This window comes from Scardinius erythrophthalmus (assembly GCF_964197995.2).
Source record: "Scardinius erythrophthalmus genome assembly, chromosome: 4".
NCBI lineage: Eukaryota > Metazoa > Chordata > Actinopteri > Cypriniformes > Leuciscidae > Scardinius > Scardinius erythrophthalmus.
Window position 1 is genome coordinate 17,170,067 of NC_138224.1, and position 27,496 is coordinate 17,197,562.

Genomic DNA, 27,496 nt, shown 5'->3' on the forward strand with positions numbered 1-27,496 from the left:
CAAAATGTGTTAGAATGCATTCATAACATAACGCGGTATTAGCATACATTAGTGTCAGTTTTCTCTTTAAGGTTAACTTTTGACGCTAAAGTTTGAAGTTCATTTGATGTGATTAGCTAGCTAACTGAATAAAGGTGGAGTCATTCAATTTTCATGGGCAAAAAAGCTTCATAATCTTCTATTTTAATTAGTCACTTTCAAAACAAGTAGCTAGTCAACACAGTGACCAACTTGATTAAACCGGTTGGAGAAATTCCAGATTGTGTGGATTTCTATTGAAATGATTGGATTTCACCCACAAAAATGTGAAAGCAAAGGTAATTGTGATCGCACCTTTACAACAATCAATAGTACAGACATTTCAAGGTAAATATGTCGCCCACTTGAGTACAGAGGTTTGTTAGCATTGTATGCTAATGACATATGCTTGTAGCCAAACAGCTAACATTAGTTAGTTAGCATTTGCATACTTGCGTAGAGTATGTTTCTGGCCTTAAGATCCCTTGATCCTAATTCGTTCAACTCCAATAATTTTGTACTTTAAACCAAGCTCCTGTCTAACACTATGGAGAGACATCAAAGCGATCCAGCTCATTCTTATGCACACACGATCTTTGCTGGTACTCTATGGAAAATGCATTTGCTTTGACAATGTCTGTCTGGGATTTCTAAGGTTGTATCACTCGGAAATGAATAGCCACTTTTGGAGTGCTTCAATTAATTCTTCTTTATCCGAGAAATATTAGCACTATCTTGTAATGAATAGATCATTGTCGGCTCTCCTTGTCATCTACAACAGTTTTCAAAGAGCATCAGTAGAACCAGTCATCGCTTTATTTCTGTGGGAGATGAACATATAATAGAGACGATATTATGACAATGGATAGAACGGACGAGGTCTTGTCCGCGGTCCTTTACACAGGAACCGGAGTTGACATGTAGGCCTATATAATTATTACAATTACCAAAATGATTAAAGTAATTGTAAAAAAAAAAAATGACAGTATTGCAGGAAAAATACACAATGAAGCACCATTTGGGGTCTTGATGTGTTTGTTCTTTTTTTTTTTTTAAGTGAAGTGTAATTTCTGTGTCATTTTTGGTCATAAAATCAGTTGAACAATGAAGACACTCCCTCAAAATCATGCAATTGGCTGTGCCAAGGCTGTTTGTCAGCCCAGTTTTGCAGTTCTGTTTGATGCCACTAGTTGCACAGAAATTACCCGTTTCACCTTCAAGTAATGCTGAAATGGTGTATTTATTAATTACAGTTACATTAATGGGAATGTAATTCACAAAAATGTAAATTATGAAATAAAATTCAAATACGCTGCTGAGGCCCAGGTGTAACCTAAAGTTTGTTCGGTTTCAATTCAACATTCCTGCTGATTACATTTTAAGAATTAAGAGCTCTTTCACATGACTCACATCAACGTTCCCCAATCCCTTAAATTCTATGGAGCCAAGCATAGAGTATTAAAGGATTAGTTCACCCAAAAATGAAAATTATCCCATAATTTACTCACCCTCAAACCATCCTAGGTGTATATGACTTTCTATCAGCCAAACACAATCAAAATTATATTAAAACATATCCTGGCTCTTCCAGGCTTTATAATGGCAGTGAATAGTAACTGAGATTTTGAAGCGATGTGTTTTGTAGAAAAATATCCATATTTATAACTTTATAAATTATAATCACTGGCTTCCGGTAACAGTTGTATGCGAGTCTAGTTCCGGTGGAAGTGACCTCTGACCCGATATATGACGTAGGATGTAGGATTAGTGTAAGCATATTAGACGCGTCTCGCAGTTCAAACAAACAGGGCTGAGGAACAAACTCAAGCTTGCTTTAAAAATCCTATTTTTAGACTTCTAATTCCTGACTGGTGTTTTGTTTTGCTCCACCTCTGTGCTTCAGCATTCGCTTCGCTTCAGAAGGCCTTTATTAACCCCCTGGAACCGTATGGATTACTTTTATGATGGATGGATGTGCTTTTTTCAGCTTTAAAATCTCAGGCGCTACTCACTCCCATTATAAAGCTAGGAAGAGCCAGGATATTTTTTAATAAAACTCCGATTGTGTTTGGCTGAAAGAAGAAGTCATACACACCAAGGATGTCTTGAGGGTGAGTAAATGATAAAATAATTGATTTTTATTTTGGGTGAACTAACCCTTTAAGTCCCATTCACAGCAAGAACTAAAAACTATAACAATCATAACTATGCTAGTGTTCACACCAACGCACGGTAACGTTTATTATAAAAACACATTACAGTTTTATCGTCTCTTGAACTCTTTAAATTCAGGTGGATTCTGATTGGCTGTCAATGTTTTTATCATTCATCAGCTGGAGAGAATTTTTTTTTTTTTTTTTAAGGAATTCCAATGATATTGCTCCTCTCTTGTTACAGTTTTGATGTGAACTTCCCTATTCGCATAGAATTAGAAGAATTATTGAGACTTTATAATTCTAGTTCTCGTTCTTGGTGCGTACAGGCCTTTAGCCATCATGCCGTGTTACATGCAGATGTATAACATAACACTCAAAGTTTTAACTATTTCAAATTTGACCTCATTTATTGTCAATTTTTCAAAGCGCAGCCAAAGAAACCCTAAAAAAAATTCTCTTTTAATGGATTCTTTGTGTTTTCAGTCAGCCTTCACTTAGCAAGATAACATCTTAGCTTACTAGCTAAGCTAGTAGAGATTGAGAGACTGTGTGTATTTAGATACATGAAGTTACAGTATCCCCAACCCAGTGTTGAAGGTGGGTGATGACATTCGGAAAAAAACAATGCATGACAGAAAAGCGTACATTACCTCTTTCATTTGTTTTCACAATTTGCTATTGGCAAGTAAAAATCAACCTTTTGTGAAGAGTACAAAGAGCTTGATTTGTGAATCATGTGAAAGAGACTTACCATCACACAATATTTTATATAGGCAATATGTTAAGCAAATCTTCATAGCAGGATTTTGGGAATTCATTTCCTCAGAAATATTCAATGAATATCATGGATGCACAGCATTTCCTCTTAACAGTACTGTATTCTATATATATATATATGTCTATTTAAAGACAAAGTGCTCAACAAACATTTGAACTCCGTCAGAGATATCATTAATAAATATCTGCACTTCTCTTAGAAGACTGCCAACTCTATATCTATCTATGTACGAAAATAGCTTTCAATTTTATATATATATATATACTGTGAACATAAACCAGCCTCTCAGTTGATTCAGACACCAATCAGCATTCAGAGATAGGGATGCAACGACATACTCATTCAGTTTAACAGAACAATAGTCAAATTAATTTATAGCTACTGTACGTTTTTTTTTTTTTTGTCTTGATGTCGTTGCCTAGGATTCGGAGCTCAAATAAAGTATCAAGTGGTCGGCATAAGGCAGGTGTGTCCAATCCTGCTCTTGGAGGGCCAATGTACTAAAATGTTTATCTCAAAAGCTTCCCCAAAACACTTACCTGGACATTTCTTGTAATTCTGAAGACCTTGATTAGCTGGTCAGGTGTGTTTAATTAGGATTGGAGTTAAACTTAGCAGGACAGTGGCCCTCCAGGATTGGACACCCCTGGCATAAGGCACTCTGCCCTAATCAAATCCTTTCTATACTTCATCGAAACCATCTTGGGATCCTTCAAATTGCTTTGTTCATGTAGACAAGCAAAGAGAGAATAGACTGAACTAGTGATGACAGAGTCAAGAGAAGGTCAAAGCCCACTGGCTCCTTCAGAAATTAACAGAGCAGCTGAGCAATCAGTGGTCTCAAGGGGTGCTCACACTGATAGCAATTTTCAGCAACTGCAAGTCATTAATCATCAGTGAGGGTTGGCGATTTTAAGTGACACAAGCGACCATTGCGATCTTGAACTGGAGGTGGCAACTACCAATGTCAGTGTAGACAGTGTAGGTCATGTGATCGGTTTCCTTTTACAGTTCGATGAGTTGAGTAGGAACACCTACTAGCAACCACTTGAGTTTAAATCGCTGTCAGTGGGAACGCACCTTAGAGTGGAGTAGCAATGAATTCTAGATTACACTCTTCTAACTTACACCATGTATGATGTCAATACTCAAGTATGGGGTCACAATGGTGTATAAAGACCATATTTACAATATGTCTCACATATATGTAGTCATATAATATATCTATTTCTATATTCATTTTACCAACCCTATACAGACTTCTGCAGGTCAGTCTTTAAGGCAGAGTTCCATAGTCGAGTGTCCGCTCATATAGAATCTTTTTAATCATATTCATTCTTCAAATACACAAAAACTGTATGTCAGGTAACTCCTTCAGTATTCTTCATTTTTTATGAAAGTGTATAAAAATTGCTGTAGCCACCAGTGGTGGTTTAGAGTCAGTAAGTGGTTTTCTATGCATGTACATCTCTGAGTCTTGAGTGCTTTTCCCCAACAGTTCAAACCAGTCCGGGTTTCTTTTAGCACGCTACATGCATCACTCATTCTACCGTGGTTCAATTTTTGGAGTGAATGCTTCCAGTTCTTAAGGTGGTGGGTGTCATATCTGTTAAAATAACTTAGAATAAAATATAAATAAAAAATGCTCTGTCTAGAAATGCATGGAAAGATCTTTAGTGAGGATTGTGGGAGGGTGGTACCTAGTCAATTTTAAAACAGATCTCTACTAAGTAGAGCAAGCCTGTGAAAAGCAATCAAGCAGAGCCCAAGCCCAGCTAGTCCCAAAAAAGGCAGATCATGGCCTAGTGCTGGTCCAAGAGTTGGCTGAAAGAAGTAAAAGCCAAAGTAAGGTCTAAACTTGGGCCTGAGATTGGGGTGAGATGTTATCTGCTGATGGTGGAGGTGGCTGAGCGTAGGGTACTGGGTAGCTTGTCCGTACCAGGGATCTTCCAGGGCCCAGGGGATACCGTGGCCTTCCTGCCTGATGCACTGCTGCTGGTCTTGGAGTTGTGGCTGGGACGACTCTCTTGGCTCATTTGCCCTTTCTCTGGTTCCTTTGGTAGGGCTTTGAATGGCACCAGAGCTCCTTGTTGGTTGTTGCTACCATCTAGGCATCCGTTTCCCCCATTCATATTGGTGTCAGTTGGGGATGTTTTGGGCGAGTCTCGCTTTCGAGATGGCGTGTTGCTCCGTTCCCTCCTGCGCTCCTTGGACTTCGCCCGGCTGCTTTTGTGGGATTTGGGCTCTCCCGCAAGTTCATCAAGATATTGTTGCTGAACCTTCCCTCCACTAGAGCGACGGTTGGTCCTGCTACCCTCCCTCTGCTTGGTCCCACCCCCAACTCCACCTGCCATGGCTGACCTCTTCCCCACACTGGCCTGCTCCAGAGCCCTACTCTCTGGGCCTCTAGGACCCTGGGAACAGTCTGGACCTGCTGCTTCCAAGGACAATGTATGAGGTGGGTCAGTGGGTGGGTTCACATGAGAAGAAGCTGATGGATTAGATAAGCTGTCGAGGGGTGGTGCTACTTCCGACAGACTTGGGGAGGCTGTAGTGTGAGCATCCCAGGGGGCGGGACTATCTGCTGGGGAAAAATGCAAACAGTTACATCCAAAGAAAGAAGCACAAACTGAAACACACTCACACACCAGAATAAAAAACAACAACAGTGGAAGCAAAGCTAACACTGGCAAAGAAGCACTAACTAGTCAACATGAACCACACAAATCGCATGATCAAATCAAAACAAGTTCAGGGCAAACCCCAATTTCATTTCGCAACTCAATCACACAGTCACCTGTCAAGAAAAGTTCAGACTTCTTGGATTCAGTTCACAGTTCAGAAATATCATGGATACGATTGTGACAAACAGTAATGATATCTACCAATGCTACAATGAGGTTAAGGTTAGGGTTTAGATTAGGGTTAGGGGATAGCATTTGTTTCAGTGTTATGTCGACACTGAGATTGTCATGACCAATAAAAGCATTAGAATCGGCTGTGCAGCAGGGTTTGCGCTGAACTGGTTTGGGAGAAAAAAAATAAAAATAATCACACACACCACACTACCATAAAGTGCAATGGTATTACCATAATTATTTTGCACATGGTACAATGAAAATGCTACGGATTTGGGACCTATTGTGATAGTTTTACAAAGTATGTTTGAAGTATGTTGGAGTACCATATAAATACATTACCATGGTAAATATCAAAGTACTATGGTATTAACAATTGAGAGCATGGAATGGAATTGCCACTTTTTGTAAAGTGCTACTGTTTGACACAGAGCAATATATTACATCGTTTACATACCATACAAAACCAACCTCCATTACTGACAGGAAATTGGATGGTTTTCAGCCAGTTAACCAGTTTCACATGTCTACAGGGTGTGGAATAATCAGGTTTTCCCATTGGCTTCTCCCGCTATCCGTCCCCCCACCCATACACACATCACTTCATACCCAGATGCTTATATTGGAGTGACGCCCACAATCCAAAACCCAAACTGAAAGAGGGTCACCAACCTTAATATTCTCATTATACATCCCTAATCCTACCTGTCACCACATATATTGCAGGATACACTGAGGACTGCACAGGTTTCAACCAACCTACACAGCACATATGCACCCAGGTGGCCATTTTAACATGTGCTAACAAACAAATTGGCTGGAAGTTCATTTCAACTGAAGAAAACAAACATACAACAATATCTTATTATCATCAAGCTTCAAGCACAGGGAAATATAGCAAGAGTGAACAATTATGTATCATTGTATCTCTGTGCTAGCCTTTTCTTACTCTACTGGGGTACATTTTCTCTCATTTATATGGCCCAGGTGCAGCAGAAATCACTGGCCTATAGAGGAAAAAGATGAATCCAAGCTCATAAAGGGTTTTTCACGGTGAAATAGAAGACAGGTACAGAATATAAAACCATAGAGGCTGACACAACCATCTCATGATGACTGTATTTCAGCTAGGCTTTTGTGGCGCCACGGAGATCGCAGTGGGATACTAAACGCATGAGAAGAGATGGCCGAGTGTAAGCGGAATTCAAAAGCAAGTGTGCACAGGGTTGTTCCTGTGGCTGTTAGGAATTCATAGGCATCAAGTTGTCATCACAATGGAAAGTCAGTTACACGATTGTTAAGAGTGTATGTGCATGTAGGAGTTGGATATGCTGCCTCTCTTTCAATGTGTGTATTTAAATAGACATGTACTGTACCCTAGTGCTTTCATTGTACGACCCAAACGGAGTATGGTTAGGTAATATATTTTGAATATTGTAATATATTCAACAGGGCTTAAAAACAATGACAACAACAAAATTGGTTCTTGACGTCCTTCTGTAACATTACCATTAATTATTATATATCATATATCATTTTTAACGTTTCTTTTTGCCTGTACTTTATACAATAGCTTGAAAAGATTTTTCTACTATAAAGAGCTTGTGACTAAATCTTAAAACTAAAACTGTCGGCAAAACCTCAGTAGCTCCACTTGCATCCATTCAGAATTAACTGCACACATTTTGGAGACGACCTCTGTTTCTTTGCGGTGCAAGGGTACATAAAGAACTGGTTCTTTGAATAAGTACAGCGTGTTATTTATACAAAAAACATGATGTTTGTAAAGGCTAATGTTTTATGTATTTGAGGAGAGGAGAAGAGGGTCTTAGTCTGGTATTTGTTGTCTAGTCATAGCCAATACAGATACAATAACCTTTGTAACCTTTTAAAAAATGTGGTAAAAATATATGCAGGTAAGATGGGTGTTTATTACTATTTATAATTATATTGCAAAACAAAATATATAGTGCAAAATACAATTATAAAATATTCCTCACTGTGTTGGTCATTTGCTAAAAACATGACTTGTTTTTTGTAGTTACTTAATATTCCTCAATACTTAAATGTATAATTACCGTGTAACAAATTACAGTAATTACCGTTTTTTTAATAATCTAGATTTTTACCTGGTTTCTCTAATTGAAAAACATTACAAGTGTAAGCCATTTCAAAGTATAAACTGAAAGTATAAAGCAGACTTTAGAAAAAACAAACTTTACTAAATGTTCTCCTGACCATTTTTTACGCAAACCAACACAATGTGTGTGATTCTCTACTGCCGTGTATATAATTTACATATAATTTACAAAATAAATAAAATAATATCTATATAAAAGCACACTCTCACACACACACACACACACACACACACACAAATCACAAGAGCGAGTAGAACTAACCAATCCAAACCACAGCACTCCAAGAAAGAATGATGGACTGATGTGTTAGAACGCATGCACTCTATTACAAACCGTGTCTTTAGGATGGCCCATTAGGAAGAAATAGGGGGAGCCATGGTTGTCACTTTTCATGCACATGGAGAGACTGGAAGGTACCATTCCTATAAGAGGTGAAGTAACAACCTAGACCAATCATTAGGGTTAGAACAGCAGCCACAGGCTAAGACAGTATTAAGATCAGTGCTGAGATAGTATTCAGTGAGGAAACTTGAGAAAGGAAGTGAGAATTATTCACTAACAGCCAACAACATTGATGAAATAGAAGAAGCCTAGCTATACCTGCATTAATACCAAGAGCATGCTGTCATAGTGTTGTGTTAGCAGGAAAATGGAAGGAGTTTAATGTATTACAAAAATCATTTTGGGGTTATTAAATATTAGTGTACAAGAGAATGATTTTTCTCCATCGCTTTGGCTCTTAAATGGGATTTCTTTCTCTCAAAACGATGAGTTCAGATCTCTAAACAATTTTCTTCTGACCAGATTTGAAATTCTAAAAGACATTTGTACATGTTTTGGCACATTTTAGCAAAAGAGTAAGTACATTGAGCCAACACATGCAAAATGATCCATTCTCAGACATCATGTATACATACAAATGTGCATTCTTTTTCTGTCTATTACAGTATTGATTCTCCCAGTAAAATATTACCTAAACCTGTATCTAAAAAAGATATTCGTGAGTTTGATATACAATAGCATTCAGCTAGACAAAAAACGATATTCTTGTATAGTATATTAAGCAGGCAGTGTCAACAAAAAAGTAGAACAAAAATGAAATTTATATACAGGATAACAAATATTTCCAGAGTTGACTGCCATGGTGAAAAAACACATGGTGACCAGTGTGGCTCACGTGATGACAATTTTTTATAGGCCAATTTAATGACACATTAATTCGTTTTCAAGCATGGAAAAAAAAAACGTTTTGGGTGGTGTACATTTTGTAGAACAGTCCTGACAATTGCACTTACAGTTTAGAGAATGTTAAGACTGTTTCAAAAAAGAAGTCAAAGCGATTGAGGAAAACTGAAACTGATGAAAAGTACCTATAAATTCCTATTGAGAGCAAAAATATTGATAATAATATATCATATGAAACCTGTCAACCATATAAATTTCGCTCCTGGTGTGGATGCATCAATTTCAATGCATTATTTCACAACATATGAAATGTATGCTAAATAAGTTATGCTATTCACATTATATGCGTTACCCAATAAAATATTACCTCTTCCAAAGATGAGGTAATATTTGTCTTGTGCTGATGGTTACTCCATCTCTTTGGGGCCCTGTAACCTAAAGTGATCTAATACTGTTGGCAATTCTGAGCAGTAAGGTATGAGTTCAGACAGTTCGTGTAAACCTACCATACTCAGGGACCTGCCCTGTGCCTCTCTTGAGCAGCAGGCGAACTCTACGGCCACCCGATTTGATGAGCTCAATAGCCCGAGCGTGGGTCATATCCCTCGTGGTCTCCCCATTTATTTCAATAATCTGATCACCAACCTGCAAAAAACAAGCAAACAAAATATGGCTATTATCTCTGTATGGAAAAATCAACCTAAACAAACATTCAACAGAATGTTTAGCTAGTATTCAAATACTCATGTTTGTGAAGATAGATGAGCACAGAACAGCAGTGATTATTTTTCGACAGCTTTGAATTGCACCCTCTCTGGTTTTAATGATAATATGACTATCATTTATTAAGGATAATTATTCAGTAGGATCAATATAGATCCATAACTCATGTCGGCTGTTTTGGTTAAGCTCTAATCAGCATTAGCAGTCATGAATGAGATAGAGTGCCAATTAATTTCAGAATTAGCATCACTAAATGAACGAATCATGGGTACGAGGGTCCTACGAGGTACAACACTGATGCTCTTCATCAACTGTGAATAAGGTGTGTGATACTGAGGATGACAAGGGACTGGTTAATTGCCTTTTCTTGATATAAAGGAAGGCGGTATAATCAATACTATAATTAGTTGGCCACCAAGTGACTAGTCAATCAGTGGGGTCTAGATTTATTTTGTATCATTTATGTTTTATCTCAATATTTTTATCTGTGTTGCTGTCTCTAAATTCATGGTCATTAAAGCACAGCCATCAAGCACAGCCATCTTGTGTAACGAATCCACCGCCTTCAACCATACATTTCAAGACAATTACTGTCAGACTGTCATATCATTTGCTGTGAGCAATATTCCTGTTATTATGCATACTATGCACCTAATTACTTCTTGTGGCCTGCGTATTCACAACAAGTACAAATAGTGATGCAGATTAACACTAGGCGATTTCCTAGGCAGATATTGACTTATGTATTAAGGACTATATTAGGGGGAAGCACAGGCGAAGCACTGCTACTTGGGCGTGATATCTCTGCGCCCAAGTAGCAGTGCTTCGCCTGTGCTTCCCCCTAATATAGTCCCAAGTCAGTATCTGCATAGGAAATCGCCTAGTGTTAATCTGCATTGCTATTTGTACTTGTTGTGAATACGCACGCCACAAGAAGTAATTAGGTGGGTTTTTAAATTTTTTTTTATATCACTTTTACTCAGGACATGCTAGCTGGCAACAAAGGATTCCATTCATTATGCTAAGCTAAGCTAGCGCCGACCCTGTCAAACTAAAAAAAAATCTAAATGTAGGAAAGAAGGTGAATAAGCCCTATTTAAAAAAAAACGGTGGAGTGTTCCATTAAAAGTTGTTCTATGTTCACATGCAGGTGTCTTGGTCTGCCACTGTGCCATTTTTAAAAATTTTAATTAACAATAGTTTGAAAAATAAAGTTAAAATAGTTCAACTTTTAAAAATGTGTTTTTAGACCCTTACATTCTGTTCTTTTTAGTTATGGAAAACCCATTGACAATTTAATTACAGAGACTAGTAATATAAATATATATATATATACATTTTATAATGTATTACATTTTTAAACAGCACAATAAATTGTTATAATATAATAATAAATAATATAATTTACTGTAAAATAATATATTTTCATTACATAATAATGTGTATTGGTATTTATATTACTGTAGTATGACATAATACAAACTACATACTGTAAAAAAGTTGCTGCCTTGAATTTTTAAGTACAATCAACTTGGATGTTTACGTCACTTCAACTTAAATTACATTAAACTGACTTAGTTTTTAGTTGAATCAACTTAAATTAGTTGAATCTTGTATAACTTAAAAAAAGTTGAAAATTGCTTAACTTATTTTGATGAAAGTAAACACATATGTTGTGTTTGTGCAAAAAACTTCTTGATCATATCATTTTTTACAGTGTACATAATACATACCAATTAATAAATATAAATAATTCAGTTCTGCATGTTGGTTATTGGACAATAAAACATAAAGGTATTTGAATAAAAACAAAACAAAAAGGTAATTAAGAAAAATCTTTGTTTTTCACATCCTTAAAAAATACTATAACATTTTCCCTTAACAGACAAACAAATAATGTAGAAAAATTTGCATAATTATGAATATATTGGTGCCTCCATAACAGGAAAATGTGCCCACATATATGCTGATGCTAAGCATGTAGGTGCATTGAACTTATCTTGTGTCTGTGAACTAATTGGCCAGGGGCTGAGGAAAATGAACGAGCCAATTATAGTAACAAATGGAGAATTCCTCTCAAATGGTCTGGATAATGTGGAAGTCTGAGCAGGTCGCTGCCAGCGATGGGCGGCAAGTTTTCTATGACTCATTAAGATCTTGTTTAAATTAGGGGCAGAGAGCAGTATGACCTCAACTCTCTCATTATTGACAAGGAGTCTCTCGTTTTTTTGCTCCTGCACTGTGTCTGGGTCAGGTTCCTCTGACCTCTGGGGCGGAGAGTGTTAGTAAAAGCATCACAGCTAGCAGCGTCAGCAGCTCGATCATGTTTTCGGTTTAGGATATGTTTGGAAATCTACAGCAGCAGTGGTGTCTGCTGGGGGCTATATGACTTCATGCTTAATGGACTTTTTAAATACCACAGGTCTGTTCCACCACAAACTAATTATAGTTTCAAAAGGCATATCGTGCTGCGTTATATTCACACCCTGAAAGAAGACAGGATGATGTTTACAGTCAGAACTGAGGCTCTTGAATGGAAGTGAACGGTCAGGTAATGGACTAAATATGAAAAGGATGGAATGAGAGGTAGGAAAAAAAATGATATCTTAAGGGGGCTATTTAATTGACATTAGCAATGACAGCTTCATTACAGACAAGAGCTTAACAGGGAACAGAACAACTGCAGAGAAAGACAGAAAAACAGACAGACAGAAAGACAGACAGACAGACAGACAGACAGAAAGACAGACAGACAGACAGACAGACAGATGAGAGAAAGATAGATAGATAGATAGGTAGATAGATAGATAGATAGATAGATAGATAGATAGACAGACAGACAGACAGACAGACAGACAGATAGACAGACATACAGATAGATAGATAGACAGACAGACAGAAGGACAGACAGACAGACAGACAGACAGATAGATAGATAGATAGATAGATAGATAGATAGATAGATAGATAGATAGATAGATAGATAGATAGATAGATAGATAGACAGACGGACAGACAGACAGACAGACGAGAGACAGATAGATAGATAGATAGACGGACAGACAGACAGACAGACGGACAGATGAGAGAAATACAGATAGATAGATAGACGGACAGACAGACAGACAGACAGACAGATGAGAGACAGATAGATAGATAGATAGACGGACAGACAGACAGACAGACAGACGGACAGATGAGAGAAATACAGATAGATAGATAGATAGATAGATAGATAGATAGATAGATAGATAGATAGACGGACAGACAGACAGACAGACAGATGAGAGACAGATAGATAGATAGATAGATAGACGGACAGACAGACAGACAGACGGACAGATGAGAGAAATACAGATAGATAGATAGATAGATAAATAGATAGATAGATAGATAGATAGATAGATAGATAGATAGATAGATAGATAGATAGATAGATAGATAGATAGATAGATAGATAGATAGATAGATAGATAGATAGAAATGGACAGGAAGTGATTTCCGCTCACCCTCATCCTCCCATTACGTATGGCTGGTCCATCTTCAGCCAATCGCAGAACGAACAAGTCCATCTTATACTCGCGACCTCCACGGATACTAAAGCCAAAACCTTTCATACCCTTTTCCAACTCAACTGTGAAGAAATCAAAATCCTGCCAACACACACACACACACACACACACACACACACACACACACACACACACACACACACACACACACACACACACATATGAATTAAGCACTTTTTGGACATATTATGAACATGCATAATGCATCCTTTATGGAAATGAGCTGTCAGTGCCACCTAATGCACTTTAACATAGTCTTTTCATGATATAAATCTACTGATTAGTGATGAATTATGATGTCAGTGTGTATTTCTACTCCGTTTTAAAACTGTAGCACAGTGTGTGAGTGTATACAGAGTGGCAGCAGAGTTACCTGTGGCATCCTGTAGTCCGGTAAGGGAAAGGTGCGAGGGTCAGTGGACAGCTGTCTGTAGTCCAGCAGAGGGGGGTGTCTGTAATCGAGTGTTGGCGGCTGTCGGTAATCTGCCACAGGAGGGTGTCTGTAGTCCACCGGGGGTTGGCGGTAATCAGTGAACGGCTGCCGAATATCGGGCTTTACATCCTGTCTTGCTTTCACCTCTGACCTGTAGCTGAATAACCAATCAGAGAAGAACCAGTGAGCACTAATGCCGTCGAATATTACGCACGCAGTGTTTTATGACACTTTCTTGTTAAAAATGTGTCAATTCAAAATAGTAGCTTTTATCAGCAACAAAAACTGTAACATACATATATGGGAATGAGGAGATTCTCTCATAATATTTACTCAGTTTACATCTGTTTTCCAGTGGATGCTGTCAAAAACGACAGAACTAACTCTCTAATGAATTTTAAAATTTAATGCAGGATAATGTTCTGTTGAAAATGACGAAGCCTGAGGAGCTCTAGGGTGTATATTGAAACTTTAGAGCATGAAGAGGAAGTGAAATCATTGGTCCCTGCAGGCTATATAAATGATTAAAAACTGTTTTAAAGAGCCATGCAGGTAAATTATTCAGTTCTGTAAGAGATAAGTGATTTTACGCAACAACCTAATAGTGAGAGAGTCTGTAATAGTGAACTTTAGTAGAGTTCTAACTTGTTGTCAAGACATTTTTGACTTGAATGTGACGTGTCCATTCAAATGATTAGGGACGCACAATATCCATCTTTCATAGAATGCATTATAATGTTGTGATGTAGTATTTAAAACAACTGATAGTAAATAAACTTTAGTTTTTTGTGTTGTATTTTTAAATTTATTTAGACAGTATAGAATTTTAATATTGGCCATAATAACCATTAAGGTGAGGTCACATCCATTAAAGTCGCCATAAAATCAAAATGTGCGTTTTGTGGCTTTTAGTATGAATATGTATGCCTTACTGTTATCTATAAGCTAGTGTGTTCCAAAAAATTACAAAATGCGCAGAAAACTTATCGGACCCATTTGAATTCTGCACAGAATGCTGTATTTTAAAGCGATGAGGAGGAGAAACGGTTAGAGATTAGGGGTGCGTTTCCGAAAAGCATCGTTAGCCAACTATGGTTGTAAGTTATGTCGTTATCAGCAGTTCAACGAGTCTTTGTTTCCCGAAACCATCGTTCTAATGAACATTCGCAAACAGCAACGCAAAGTTGTGTGGTTGGAACGACAGATTTCGACTTGTGGTTAGAAGCATAGTTTCTTGTTTGCAAGACATGTGGACTTAATAAATCCTTGTCTTGAGCAAAATAAGCAAGCTGACATTTATTACAATCTATATCTTTTATTTAGAATACGTACAAATGTCATTACGTCTTTAGTTTGTCAAGAGATTTAAAGCACCGTTTTTGAAGAGTGCGCATGTGCGAACTCTACCACGTAAGAATGAGACTATGATTGAATCTGTAAATAAAGCTAAATAACTGAGAAAGATGAGAAATAATCCTCAGATGCCATGTTCGTATTTTATAGCAAAACATCTAGCATTAATCAACGTGGTTGAACGACCAATTCGCGACAAAACAGTTTCGGGAAACAGTCGTGACTAGCTAGTTGGTTTCTTCAACGATGCTTCGTACTATGGTTGTGAACCAGCGAGTTACGTCGTTGTACGGGAAACGCACCCCAGGCTGAGCTGTGATATAAACTAAAAGCTATTGGCTATTTTAAAAAGGTCAGTCAGTAAATTTTTTTTCCCATTGTTAATAGTGTACCACTTTCAAACCGAGCAGCTTTCTGTTAGTCAACGCAGCAAATCATGTGATCAACTTGAACTTATTGCGAAATCTGTGTGGGGAAATTTTCCGCTCTCATGCAAAACTCCCAATCACACACATTTCTATTGAAATGACTTGGTTTCTTTCACCTGTGAAATTCCTCTGAGTAATGGTGAATGTGACCGGTGCATTTCAATACTGGTGCATCTCTACAAATGCCCAAGCAACTACCCTGTCAACCACTTTATTCATTCCATGGCCAAACACGGACATGGACATTTTCTTCAGATTTTTTTTTTAGCTTAACCTAAAATCTTAATACTTAAACCAATATTTAAGTAATTTGAGTTGGTGTCTTACCTGCTGTCGTGGCCGTAGATCTGTACTGGCACTGTGGAGGGCTGGGTGGGCGGGTTCTGATGGGTCACTGAGCTGGGATGATTGGCTGGGCTGGTTTGATTGACAGGGCTTGGTTGTGCTTCTGAACTAGGCTGCGTTATGGGACTGGGTTGAGGTGCAGAGTTGGTGTGAGGGTTGGAGTTGGGTAGAGGGGCAGCACCAGTCTGGTTCACAGTGCTGGCTTGGCAAACTGGACTGGGCTGGGCCATAGGGCTCTGCTTCTCTGAGCTGCCTGCAGAAGGGGTGCTGTTCGTCTCTGAAAAATGGAGAAAAGCCAAAAAGCTAAGCTTCTTTTTGTAACACATCTTCTAAAATGGCAGTTTAAGTGTTGCATTAGTACCCAAAATTAATTATGGCCCTTGATAGCATTTTTGTTGTTGTTGTTGCATGTACTGTCTGTGTTGTTTTAGCACTAATAAATTAACGGTGCAAACACACCCAGACAAACTGTGAATGCAGAAAAGATGGAAAACTAAGAGTTAGTTCATGGAGTACATGCAGTCTACAATAATCTGGCATACTTTACTAATCTGTACAGTTTAAAAAATATGGGCCTATTTATACTTGGCCACTTCATGCATTTTCATGAAATTGTGAAAAGACCAGGTGTAAATGCCCCCCCCCCCCCAATCCAATCATTCAAACCACTTCAGGAGGTGGTTTGAGACGCATTTCATATTAACTGGACAAGTATAAATGCATCTGGTCGTTGTAGCCATGTGAATCCATGGATATGGCCCGCTGTATATGAATATCACTTCAACAAGCTGAAGCGCAAACTGCCGCAAATGAAACTGAAAGTAGCGAGATTAAATTCTCCTACCAGTGCTGATGCCGCTCTCTCTCCTATTGTGGTCTTTGATCTTGAAATCAGCTGATAAATAAAATGCAACACATCTGTTGCTTTCGGTGACATTTAATTTGCATATACAATAGCACAGAAATTGAAGATCGGATTAATATTTGTGTTTCGGAGACACATTAATGTGGCCATGTTCGAATGGAACAGTAACTAGAGTAAATAGGCCCAATAATAATTCTAATTTACATAGAAAGGAAAGAATGACAGTGTGTTGTTAAACTGGATTTCTGGTGGTTGGTGATTTTTTTCAGTTGTCATTTACTCACCCTCATAGCACTACAAACCTGACTTTTTTTGTGAGTAAATTATGATAGAATTTTCCTTTTTGGCTGAACTCTACCTAAGATCGGATTTATATTTGTGTTTAAGAGACACATTTAATTTCTGTATAAAAGTATGTTTGCACATATCATTCGGCTATCAATATTAGCTATTTATTATGTTGTAAATATTATTTGGATATTTATTGTTATGTTATTTTTAAAACCTTTTTGCTTATTTATTTTAGCACTAACATTTCAGTCACAATCTCATGAACCTCCTGCATTTTTATCACAAAATACCATTCAGAAAAAAACAGTAATAACATCCAATCACATTTCAACTTCTAAAAACACTTAAATTATGTGTTAAAAGAACTGTAAAAGTATAGTTAGATTAAAATAATTGTCATTATAAAGCTACAGTGTGAAATTTCTGCAGCACTAGGCACATGGCAAAAATAATGTCCCCCCTCAACCATTGGTTGAGCCAGTTGACACGACAGAGCAATGTTCAGGAAGTCGACCTACAAAGTCACATTAGCAGCAGAATTAGAGTTCACAGATGTCCACTCACCCTCCTGAGGGATGATCCTGAGTGTGACAGTGAGTCCAGCGTCCTTGATCAGCTTGACGATGTCTGCGTGCGGCATGTTGACAATAGACTGATGGTTGACGGCCAGTATACGATCTCCAACCTTGAGCTTCCCACAGTGGTCTGCTGGACTTCCCTCAATGATGCGACCAATCTTATGAGGCACGGCTGATAACACACACGCACAAATACTTTTTACGTAATACATTGAGAGAGCTCTTTTTCTGCTCTCTGTCCTCTCCTGTTAGTGGAGCTGTTTTTATATACGAGAGTGGGCGCTGCATTAGAACATTTTAACTAGCTTCTTCAGCCCTCAAATAGAAGTGCATCCATTATTAATACATAGGTTTATGAGGACATGCTGCACTTTTAAAATCACCATGACCCCTATGAATCAGCCAGCCTGAGTGAGCTATTACAGTAAAGGAATGTCCCAGATAGAAAATAAGTTTTAGTGTGCAAAGTGTACAAAACAATCATTCCTTACCAGCAGCAGCCGCGGTTTCAGGCCTGTTCAGTGAACTGATAATAACGAATCCAAACCCTTCGCTCTCCTTGCGCTGAATGGTGACGTCGCTAGGCTGAAGATTCTGATTGGTTACTGTGTCTGGTGGGGAGGAGCCTGTGGTGGATGGGGCGGAGTTTTGTGTGGGGGCGGAGTTGTTACAAAACATTCTGGAGGTTAAGTCACTCCTGGGGGAACTGTGCTGGGTAGATCCAGGACTGCGACCGTTCTCTGGAAAGGGCTCCCCTGAAGATACCAGAGCGAGAGAGAAAGCACAATGATTAGACTTTTCAACTAACATTTCCACTGACCTGGAATTTTCATTTAATTTCCCTTTATCGTCTGTGGTCATGAAGTCAATTGAAAGAGTGGTGTTAGCCTAGCCTGGTTCTACCAGACTCTCGTACATTTCATTTGTACAGAGAGTCTGGCCTCTCAAGCGTTAACTTCCTTGTAGGCGGGTATTCAGTTGAAGTTTAAAACTATTGGATCTGCCCAGAGTCACTCTGGATCTGCCATAACCAATTTCTAACCTTTGGTCATGACGTAACTCTACATCTCAAACTAGCGCACGACCTCAACGTCATCGTTCTCAGCCACTCCTTCTGTTGGCTGATTGGACCGCCAAAAAATGATCGGAGAAAACCAAAGAATACACCACAATCCCAGGCGTAGTACTAAAGGGAAATAAAACTGAGCGGAAGTACGCAGGAGGGCGGAGCCAGGCTAGTGTTAGCCCACCTAAAGGACATTTCTGGACCCTTGCTGGACCCCCTGCAGTTTGCTTATCAAGCAAACAGGTCTGTGGATGATGTGGGAACATTTTCATCCAACACCCGCATGATCAGCACTGGCGCCCCCCAGGGTTACGTCCTCTCCCCACTACTCTTTTTGCTCTACACCATTGACTGCTCCTGTTTGCAAACAACACCAGACTCATCGGCCTCATCCAGGACACTCAAAACAGTGGAGATGATAGTGGACTTCAGGAGGAACACCCCAGCACTCCCCCCACTCGCCATCATGAACAGCACTGTTGAAACAGTGGAGTCATTCAGGTTCCTGGGCATTACCATCACTCAGGACCTGAATTGGGACAACCAGACTGACTCCATTGTGAAAAAGGCCCAGCAGAGGTTGTACTTCCTTCGCCAGCTGAAGTTCAACCTGCCACATTAGCTGCTGATTCAGTTCTACTCTGCAGTGATTGAGTCTGTCCTCTGCACTTCAATAACTGTCTGGTTCAGCTCAGCTACCAAATCAGACCCGAGAAGACTACAGTGGATAATCCGGACCGCTGAGAGAATCATCTGTACACCTGTCCCCACTCTCCAAGAACTGTACTCATCCAGAGTGAGTAAAAGGCCAGGCAAAATCACTCTGGATTCCTCACATCCAGGCCACTTCCTCTTTGAACTGTTTCCACACTGTTGTAGCACTAAGCACCAGAACAGCCAGGCACAAGAGTAGTTGTGAAGTCTCTCCTCAGGCAATCTTCCTCATGAACAGTTAGATGCCCCCACCACTGACAATAGACATGAGCAGGTTTTATGCTTATATATTATTTAGCACACCATACCTCTTATTTACATCTCCTACCATTTGTATATAACATACACATATCATCTATTTTGTATATTGTGTATTTTTATTCACTTATATTACTCCATTTATATTATTTGTGTTTTGTCGCTGTCTGTGCTATGGAAGCTTCTATCACAATTCCTCATACATGTAAATATACTTGGCAATAAAACTCATTCTGATTCTGATTCATCAGACTTAAATGGGAAATATCATGGTTAAGAGGAATAAGGTTCTCTCAAATACTTGATTCTCATTGGTTAATTGTTTGCATTGAGCAGTTGAATATCTCTACATCATGGCCACTAAAATGTATATTTCACAAGTTCACAAGAGTTTCAAGTCAAAGCAAGATAATTATAATTATATCTTTTTGAACTGGGAAGAAGGGTTTGAGTTGTAGAAATTACATTATTTTTACATAGCACACTACCATTCAAAAGTCTGGGGTGAGTAAGATATTTTTGGAAAGAAATTCATACTTTTATTCTGCAAGGATTAATTAAATTGATCAAAAATGCATGTATAAAGACATGTATAATGTTACAAAAGTTACAAATGGTTAAATGCAGCTATATTCATCAGAGAATCTTGAACAAATATTCCACAAAAAATGAATCATCACAACTGTTTTCAACATTGATAATAATAAGAAATGTTACAATATGTTATAAATATAAGAAATGCATATTAGAATGGGATTCACAGGAATTAGACTTTAAAGTACAATAAAATAGAAAACAGTTTTTAAAACTTAAAAATATGACTGTTTTTACCGTATTTTAGATCAATAATGCAGCTTTGGTGAGCATAAGAAACGTCTTTCAAAAACTGACCCTATTACTTTTCCACGATTTTCGATCAGTTTTCCTTGATTTTTTCTCTCTCTAACAGTTACATTAAAAACATTACATACGATTTTTAAATTTAGAAACAGGTCTCAACAACAATTAATACAAGTGTGCGAGAACGAGAGAAAGAGAGATGCTATAGTTTGGCTAAAGCTGGTCTGAAGTCCCTCTGCGATCAAACATTAAGCTTAAAAAAGCCAGAAGCCAGACATTTCCCAACTGCTCCACTGAGATGCAAGGGTGGGAGAAACGATTGTCCAGGGAAGATAAGAATGAGAGGATGAGTCAGACAGCGAGAAGGATGAGGGAGGCAGAGATTGAAAGGGCACACAATCTGAGCCTCAGATACACCAAGAATTATTAGAGAGAGAGAGAGAGAGAGAGAGAGAGAGAGAGAGAGAGAGAGAGAGAGAGAGAGAGAGAGAGAGAGAGAGAGAGAGAGAGAGAGAGAGAGAGAGAAAATAAACACATAATAGACATAATAAGCTGCAGAGGAACAGTATAACAGAACCTGCTTCATTACCTCCATTACCTTCTTCACATAATATATACTTCACAACAACCTATAATTACTGTAACTGTCAGGAAATAACAAGCTTTTGCCTTTTATTCCATTTCAGGCAGTTGTATTTTAAGGGTTTATTTAAAAAAACTATATATATATTTTTTTCTTTTGATATATGAAGGTCACATTAAATCTGTTGAAAACTTTGCATCATGCCATCATAATTGTTTCGGCATTTTTTTATGTATAGATTTTATTGTTTTAATCATGTCCTTGACCCAGACTATTATCTTAAACTATGAATATCCATTTTGAAATAGTATTACATTTAAAACTATGATAATCTAAAAAAGAGAGTGAAATAAACATGAACCATTTCAATATTTATTGTGAGACAATGATTTACTTCTTGCAAAAATGACGAACATTCCACCACAACAAACAATTTTGCCTATAATAAAGTTAATCTTTCATACAGGGTTCCCACACCTCGGTTAACTTCAAATTCAAGGATCTTTTGAGGCCTTTCCAGGTCCAATACCCTCAAATTCAAGGACTAAAGGCCCGTTCACACCAAGGACGATAACTATAGAGATAACGACAAAGATAACTATATATGCGTCCACACCAACGAACGATAGCGGTCTTTTTTTTCTAAGCACGCGCGTGCGTGCCCCATTTTAAATGCGCGAGACCTTTAAATTAGAATGGATTCTGATTGACTGTCAGTGTTTTATCGTTTGACAGCTGAAAAAAAATCGTTCTGAAAGTGATCCCAACGATATCGTTCCTCATATCTTTATCGTTATAGTTGTGGTGTGAACTCTGTTATTCTTTAATATGGAGAACGATTTTTAGAATTATATCTTTATCGTTATCTTTATAGTTATCGTCCTTGGTGTGAACGGGCCTTTAAATGTGGGGACACACTTATTGTGTCCAACAACAAACGTTGAGGTTCCATCGTAGTAGTTTCGTGCGCTCGTGAACGTCATGGCAACGTACAACACAAATTACCTCACGCGGAAAACACTTGCAACGCGTAAATGCGCGTAACTAACGTAAATCAAGCAAGCTAGTGCGCATAGGCCACGAAGTGTTGGCGAAATAACATATTAGCGGACCAGACGGAATAATATGGAATTTTATCTAGAAAACTTGTTGATTAAAATAAATTCGAGCACTTTTAAAGGACCTGTATCTGTGTGTGTTTATTTTCAAAAACTTTCCAGGGCCTTGAATTTTTCTTTTCAGATTCACAAACTTTCAAGGATTTCAAGGACCTGTGGGAACACTGTTCATAATAAAAATCAAATGTTAGTACTTGTTTACCATGGCGAAAACAGTGAATTGCATGCTTGTGATGAAATATGAAACATGTGATGGTGAAGAAGGTAAATATAACTTGTTAACAGAGTATTTTGAATTTGTGTCATTTCCAATGGAGCTGTATGATTATTATATTGTTTAACTGTGAAAATTTAGGATACATAAAATGTTAGCCTTAGCAAGACAAAAGATGTGGTTATTTTACATGTCATTTCCAACACAGAATGCTATTAAAAAATACCTTGGAAATACCATGTATGTTTAATAAATGTACGTTCACTGTTGGACATTGTTAGTAAGGCAAATGAAACAAACAAGCGAATTCTCACCTGTGGGCTGAACTCTCCGCCGTACAGTGAGTTTAACCTGGCCAGTCCGGGCCGCCCCATGCATGAGGTCAATGACGTAACGGTGGGGTTTTCCGGCCACAGGGATCCCATCGACTGACATCAGCTCGTCTCCTGGCCGGAGACGCCCGTCTTTATCTGCTGGGCTCTTCTCGATGATTGCACCAATCAGGATCTGCGCAGGCACAGCACGGTTACTATTGTCTCTCTTTCAGCTTTGTATGGAAACGAAAGCGGATTAACAGACATGTTATGATGTTAGCCAATGGCAGTGAACTCTGTTTTAGGAAGCGTGTGCGTTAGTTCTAAAGTACGAGCCTTCTCCTGAGCCTCCGGACTCACAGGCTGTCCTGGTTCCTCTCCGCCCAGGATCCTGAAGCCGAAACCGGACTTCTGTCTGCGCAGGTGCACCTCCACCTCCTGGAACTCTGATGCTGGCATCGAAGAGAGACACTCATTTATCAATTTCTCTAGATTATTCTCATCCTTCAAGTGTAATTTACTGTTCTAGTTGACATTTAAGACCCCCATTACTGTTCAGTGAGTACTTAATTTGTAAATTCATTCGTTTTATGTTCCTGAACCTGTATTGACAGGTTCATTCTCAAGGCAGAGAATGACAAGCGACTAAAATTAAATTCCAGGAATCTCCAGGTACTGTTTCACAGAGGTCACAATAACTGGATATGAAAAAAATATATATATTTCAGAGTTTTCATTAATACTGAGATATTATTTTCAGCCATTTTACAATATATATCAAATGTTTTTTTAAAACAGTGTTTTGTTGTAATGATATAGTCTACATGTCATCATGTTTTAAATATCATATGATTGTAGGTGACAAAAATAATATTTATTTGATGATACTAAATTTTATATTGTCAAAAAAGTGTTTTATTTTCATCTTTTTATGAAACATGTCTTTAAAATTTTGTCTAAATGATTTTAGGTGACAAAAATATAATTGATTTGATTTTATAGAAATATAATTGTAACAGACCAAACTTATATTTTTATTTATACCAAATATTCGAAAGAAGGACACAATAACAGGATGTGAAAATTTGAACAGACTTTCAAACTTTATTTTCTTAACATGTAAAGCTATTTCAGAGCAAATGCAAAAATACTGAGATAATATTATATCAAATATCGTAAATAGAGTATTGATTGTCTTTTGATGGAAAATATGGGCTGCATTTCCCGAAACCTTCTTAATGCTATGTTGTTCTTAAGTTACACCTTAAGCTGTACCTTATCGATAATACGTGTTTCCCGAAACATTCTCAGTTAAGTATACCTTCTGTAAGTCATACGTTCGGAAGGTTGGTGTGGACCACTCTTAGCTTTACCTTATCACTGTTGCAGGTCTATACGAATATAATTCTGAAGTTTTAATACACCCAGACAGTTTTCAATTAGGCGAATTCAAGTGTTTTCATGCAAAGAATAAAATTGTCATTACACTGATTGTTGTTAGATTTTTAATTATATTATCCAAAGGTACATCAGCTGGCAAACCATTAAAGGCTTAATAGTCGCAGTATTTAACTGTGAATGATTGTGGTGGGGAGTTTGCTGTAATAATGGCAGCAATACAGCGAATAGTTGTTCTAAAAGACGGCACTGTCCGTGGAGTGCTTTTAAAGGCCAGTGAAAGCATACTGTCAGTTAAGTCCTATTTGTACGCTAATTGTTTCTCATGGGCTCGTCCGGTATGTTAAACATTTACAGGGGCAAGTCTGTGATTTTATTGCCGTCCGAATCCATAATGTCAGTGTTAAATTATACCTACTCTTTTTTGACAAACAGGTCGTGTGGTCATTTAATTGCCGTCTGAATCCACATCTCTGAGTTTACAAGAAGAGATTAAAATTTCACTGTTTAAATCCTTTTGATCACTGCCGAGAACCGTACGTAAGATGTTCACTTTTATAACTGAAATGCTGGAAAGTATTTATAAGAACAATATTTCCTCGCAGCTCCACCTCAGCGAACAAAAATGGGAAAGAGAAGAAAGCACGTAAACATTTGAAATGGTTATTTTGGCAGCAATTTATGATACAATTTTAAAATATGTAGGCTAGGCTATTATAGTTTGGATTATTTTTTATAATATCCCATGAGTCCTAATAAATGCAATTTCAACTATTTCAGAAGTGCTTCTTTTATAAAGAACACCGCTTTCTCACATAACGCAGTGAAGCAGCCCCTGCATGAGAGAATAATTGATTCTCGATCCATCGAGATCAACAAATTCAGCAGAATCGCCACGGACAGCACCGGGTAACGTCACACGCAAGAAGGTAGATCTTAAAGGGATAGTTCACTTTGAAATTAAATTTTGGTATGTTTTAGCTTACCTCAAGGAGCATCCAAGATATAGGTGTCTTTTTTTCTTGAGTGAGAGTGTCTTCACATTGATGGCCTTAGACACGAAACGAGCGGTTTGTGAGAGAAAACGAACAGTGTTTATATCGTTGTTACCTCTTGAACACAGCCGCGTCCAAGTGATCTGAGGGCGCGGGCGGGTATAGATATATACACTAGATGTCGCCTTGGCTACTGCAGTTCATTGGAACGAAACTTAGATGTCATCAATGTGTACTTACGATGGGGAATTGTTTAATTTGGACAATGGGAAATTGTTTTAATTTGGACTCTGTGCTTGCTCTTTGAGACAGTGACCACAGACCTGCATTAAATGACTGACAGACAAGAACGGTTTGACCTAAAAATATCAAAATTGAAACTACTGCGGAAAAAAAGACACCTACATCTTGGATGCCCTTGAGGTATGCTAAAACATACCAAAATTTAATTTCAAAGTGAACTATCCCTTTAAGCAACTTCCTAAGGTATGGTTCGGGGAACACGCCTAGAAATGGTATACCTTTAGTTAAGTTATACCTTAAGAGTCTTCGAAGCCGAAATCTAAGAGACAACGTTATCGGGAAACGCAGCCATGAACATTTTTTAGGTTGGGGTTAGTCATATTTTTTAATTAAATGGTATATGATTTTAGGTGACATAAATAACAGTTTATTTGAGGATACAAAAAAAAAAAAATCAAATAACAGAAGGGAAAACTGGTAACACTTTACAATAGGGTCTCATTTGTAAACATTAGTTAATGTATTAACTAACATGAACTAACAATGAGCTGAAGGGAGTGGATTGGAATCCACTGCTGCTTCAATGTATATGTAATGAGTGATTATAATCAAGGTATTAATATTTTTCCTTCTAAATATCAAATGAGTTGAATGACTTCTCTGGAGATTTTACTTTGTTATAGAAGTTACCAGTGTGATTACTGAAAAGTACTTTTCATGTATTCTTTAATGTCAGTATTTGATATTTGAATGCAGTAACATTGCTTGCCTATTTATCCCAGCTTCCAGAAATTAAATAGGGACTGGTTTTGTGTCTGAGGAAGGTCTTCAACATGTTAAAACACATAGGGGTCATTGAAGCCAATAGTTTGAGGGACCATTTCTTGTAGCCAAATGTAGCCTTCCTTGAGAAATAACGCATTATCTTGATGTTTTGAGATGAGACTCCTGTTTATAGTTAGAGCCTGGCCAAATCCAACCTTGGAAAAGATGTGTGTCGGTGTGTGTGTTAGTCTTCTTGCTTACAGGTTAAGGAACCACTGGCATTATTGGAGATTGACTGAGTTGTTGTTCGGGACATGCTGGCACCCAGCAACCCAAATCTGTGACCTGGAAGGTCACGACGTGCCTAACTTCAGGGTCCGAGTGTCAGCGGCATAATCTATGGAGATATGCTTCTGTCTATCTGTATATGTGTGGAAAATTACTATGTTTATGAATTTCTTAGCCAATCAGAATCATTCAGCCTGTAAGCAATGACGTAGCTTAGACCTTGGAAATAGTATAACTAATGTGATCTTTGTAACTGTAAGCGGGGCGGCCTACGAACTCCTGTGTGAGTCTTGAAGCTGAACTTCTGCTGATGAAACTGCAAACTATCTTCAGTAAAACTTTTCTTCAATTTTTTATAATTCTGACTCCGGGTCTTCTTTCAAACATCTGGCCCTTGGGTCCTAAACTGTTAACCCCTAACAGAGCAATACAATTGTCACAGTATTTATTAATCTGTGTTAATGTTAGTTCATTAAAATCCAGCTGTTCATTGTTTGTTCATGTTAGTTCACAGTACATTAATATAAACAAATACAACCTTTGATTTTAATAATGTATTAATAAATGTTGAAATTAATATTAACTAAGATTAATTAATGCTGTAGAAGTGTTGTTCATTCCTAGTTCATGTTAACTAAGGTTACCTAATGGTTAAGGTTACCTAATTAACTAATGTTGACTAATGAACCGTATAGTAAAGTGTTACCGAAAAACTTTACTTAACATTCAAAAAATGTACAGAGGTCACTGGACATATATGAATTTCAGACTTTATGCAGAACTCTTTCTGTCAGACTGTTTCTGTTTTGGGTGCAGATATATTTACTCACCGGAGAGGTCAGCTGGGATGGCTGCTCGATGAAGCCCTGGCTCTAAGAAAGGGAGAGATACAAGGACAGCCCATAAATCAGTGCTTATATAAACATACACACCTGGAAATATACTAACGACAATATATGCATAACCTGTCTCACTG

The 27,496-nt window shown here is 37.9% G+C and overlaps 1 protein-coding gene across 4 annotated transcripts in view; it reads right to left on the bottom strand.

Annotated features, from left to right (window-relative positions):
* Positions 1-3,354: 3,354 nt before the first annotated feature.
* magi2a (membrane associated guanylate kinase, WW and PDZ domain containing 2a) overlaps positions 3,355-27,496 on the bottom strand; it is a 225,675-nt gene continuing 201,533 nt past the window's right edge. For 2 of the 4 annotated variants that reach the window (XM_081363922.1, XM_081363920.1), the window contains 10 exons: positions 27,351-27,392; positions 23,192-23,283; positions 22,832-23,024; positions 18,216-18,479; positions 17,711-17,896; positions 15,973-16,267; positions 13,805-14,021; positions 13,369-13,512; positions 9,643-9,781; positions 3,355-5,533 (listed from right to left, as the gene is read on the bottom strand). In XM_081363922.1, the coding sequence (XP_081220048.1) occupies positions 4,836-5,533; positions 9,643-9,781; positions 13,369-13,512; positions 13,805-14,021; positions 15,973-16,267; positions 17,711-17,896; positions 18,216-18,479; positions 22,832-23,024; positions 23,192-23,283; positions 27,351-27,392 (2,270 nt within the window). In that variant the 3' untranslated portion in view covers positions 3,355-4,835. Of the gene's footprint in view, positions 5,537-8,311; positions 8,396-9,642; positions 9,782-13,368; positions 13,513-13,804; positions 14,022-15,972; positions 16,268-17,710; positions 17,897-18,215; positions 18,480-22,831; positions 23,025-23,191; positions 23,284-27,350; positions 27,393-27,496 lie in introns of those variants that run through there. The other 2 variants (XM_081363919.1, XM_081363921.1) reach the window with 2 other exon arrangements.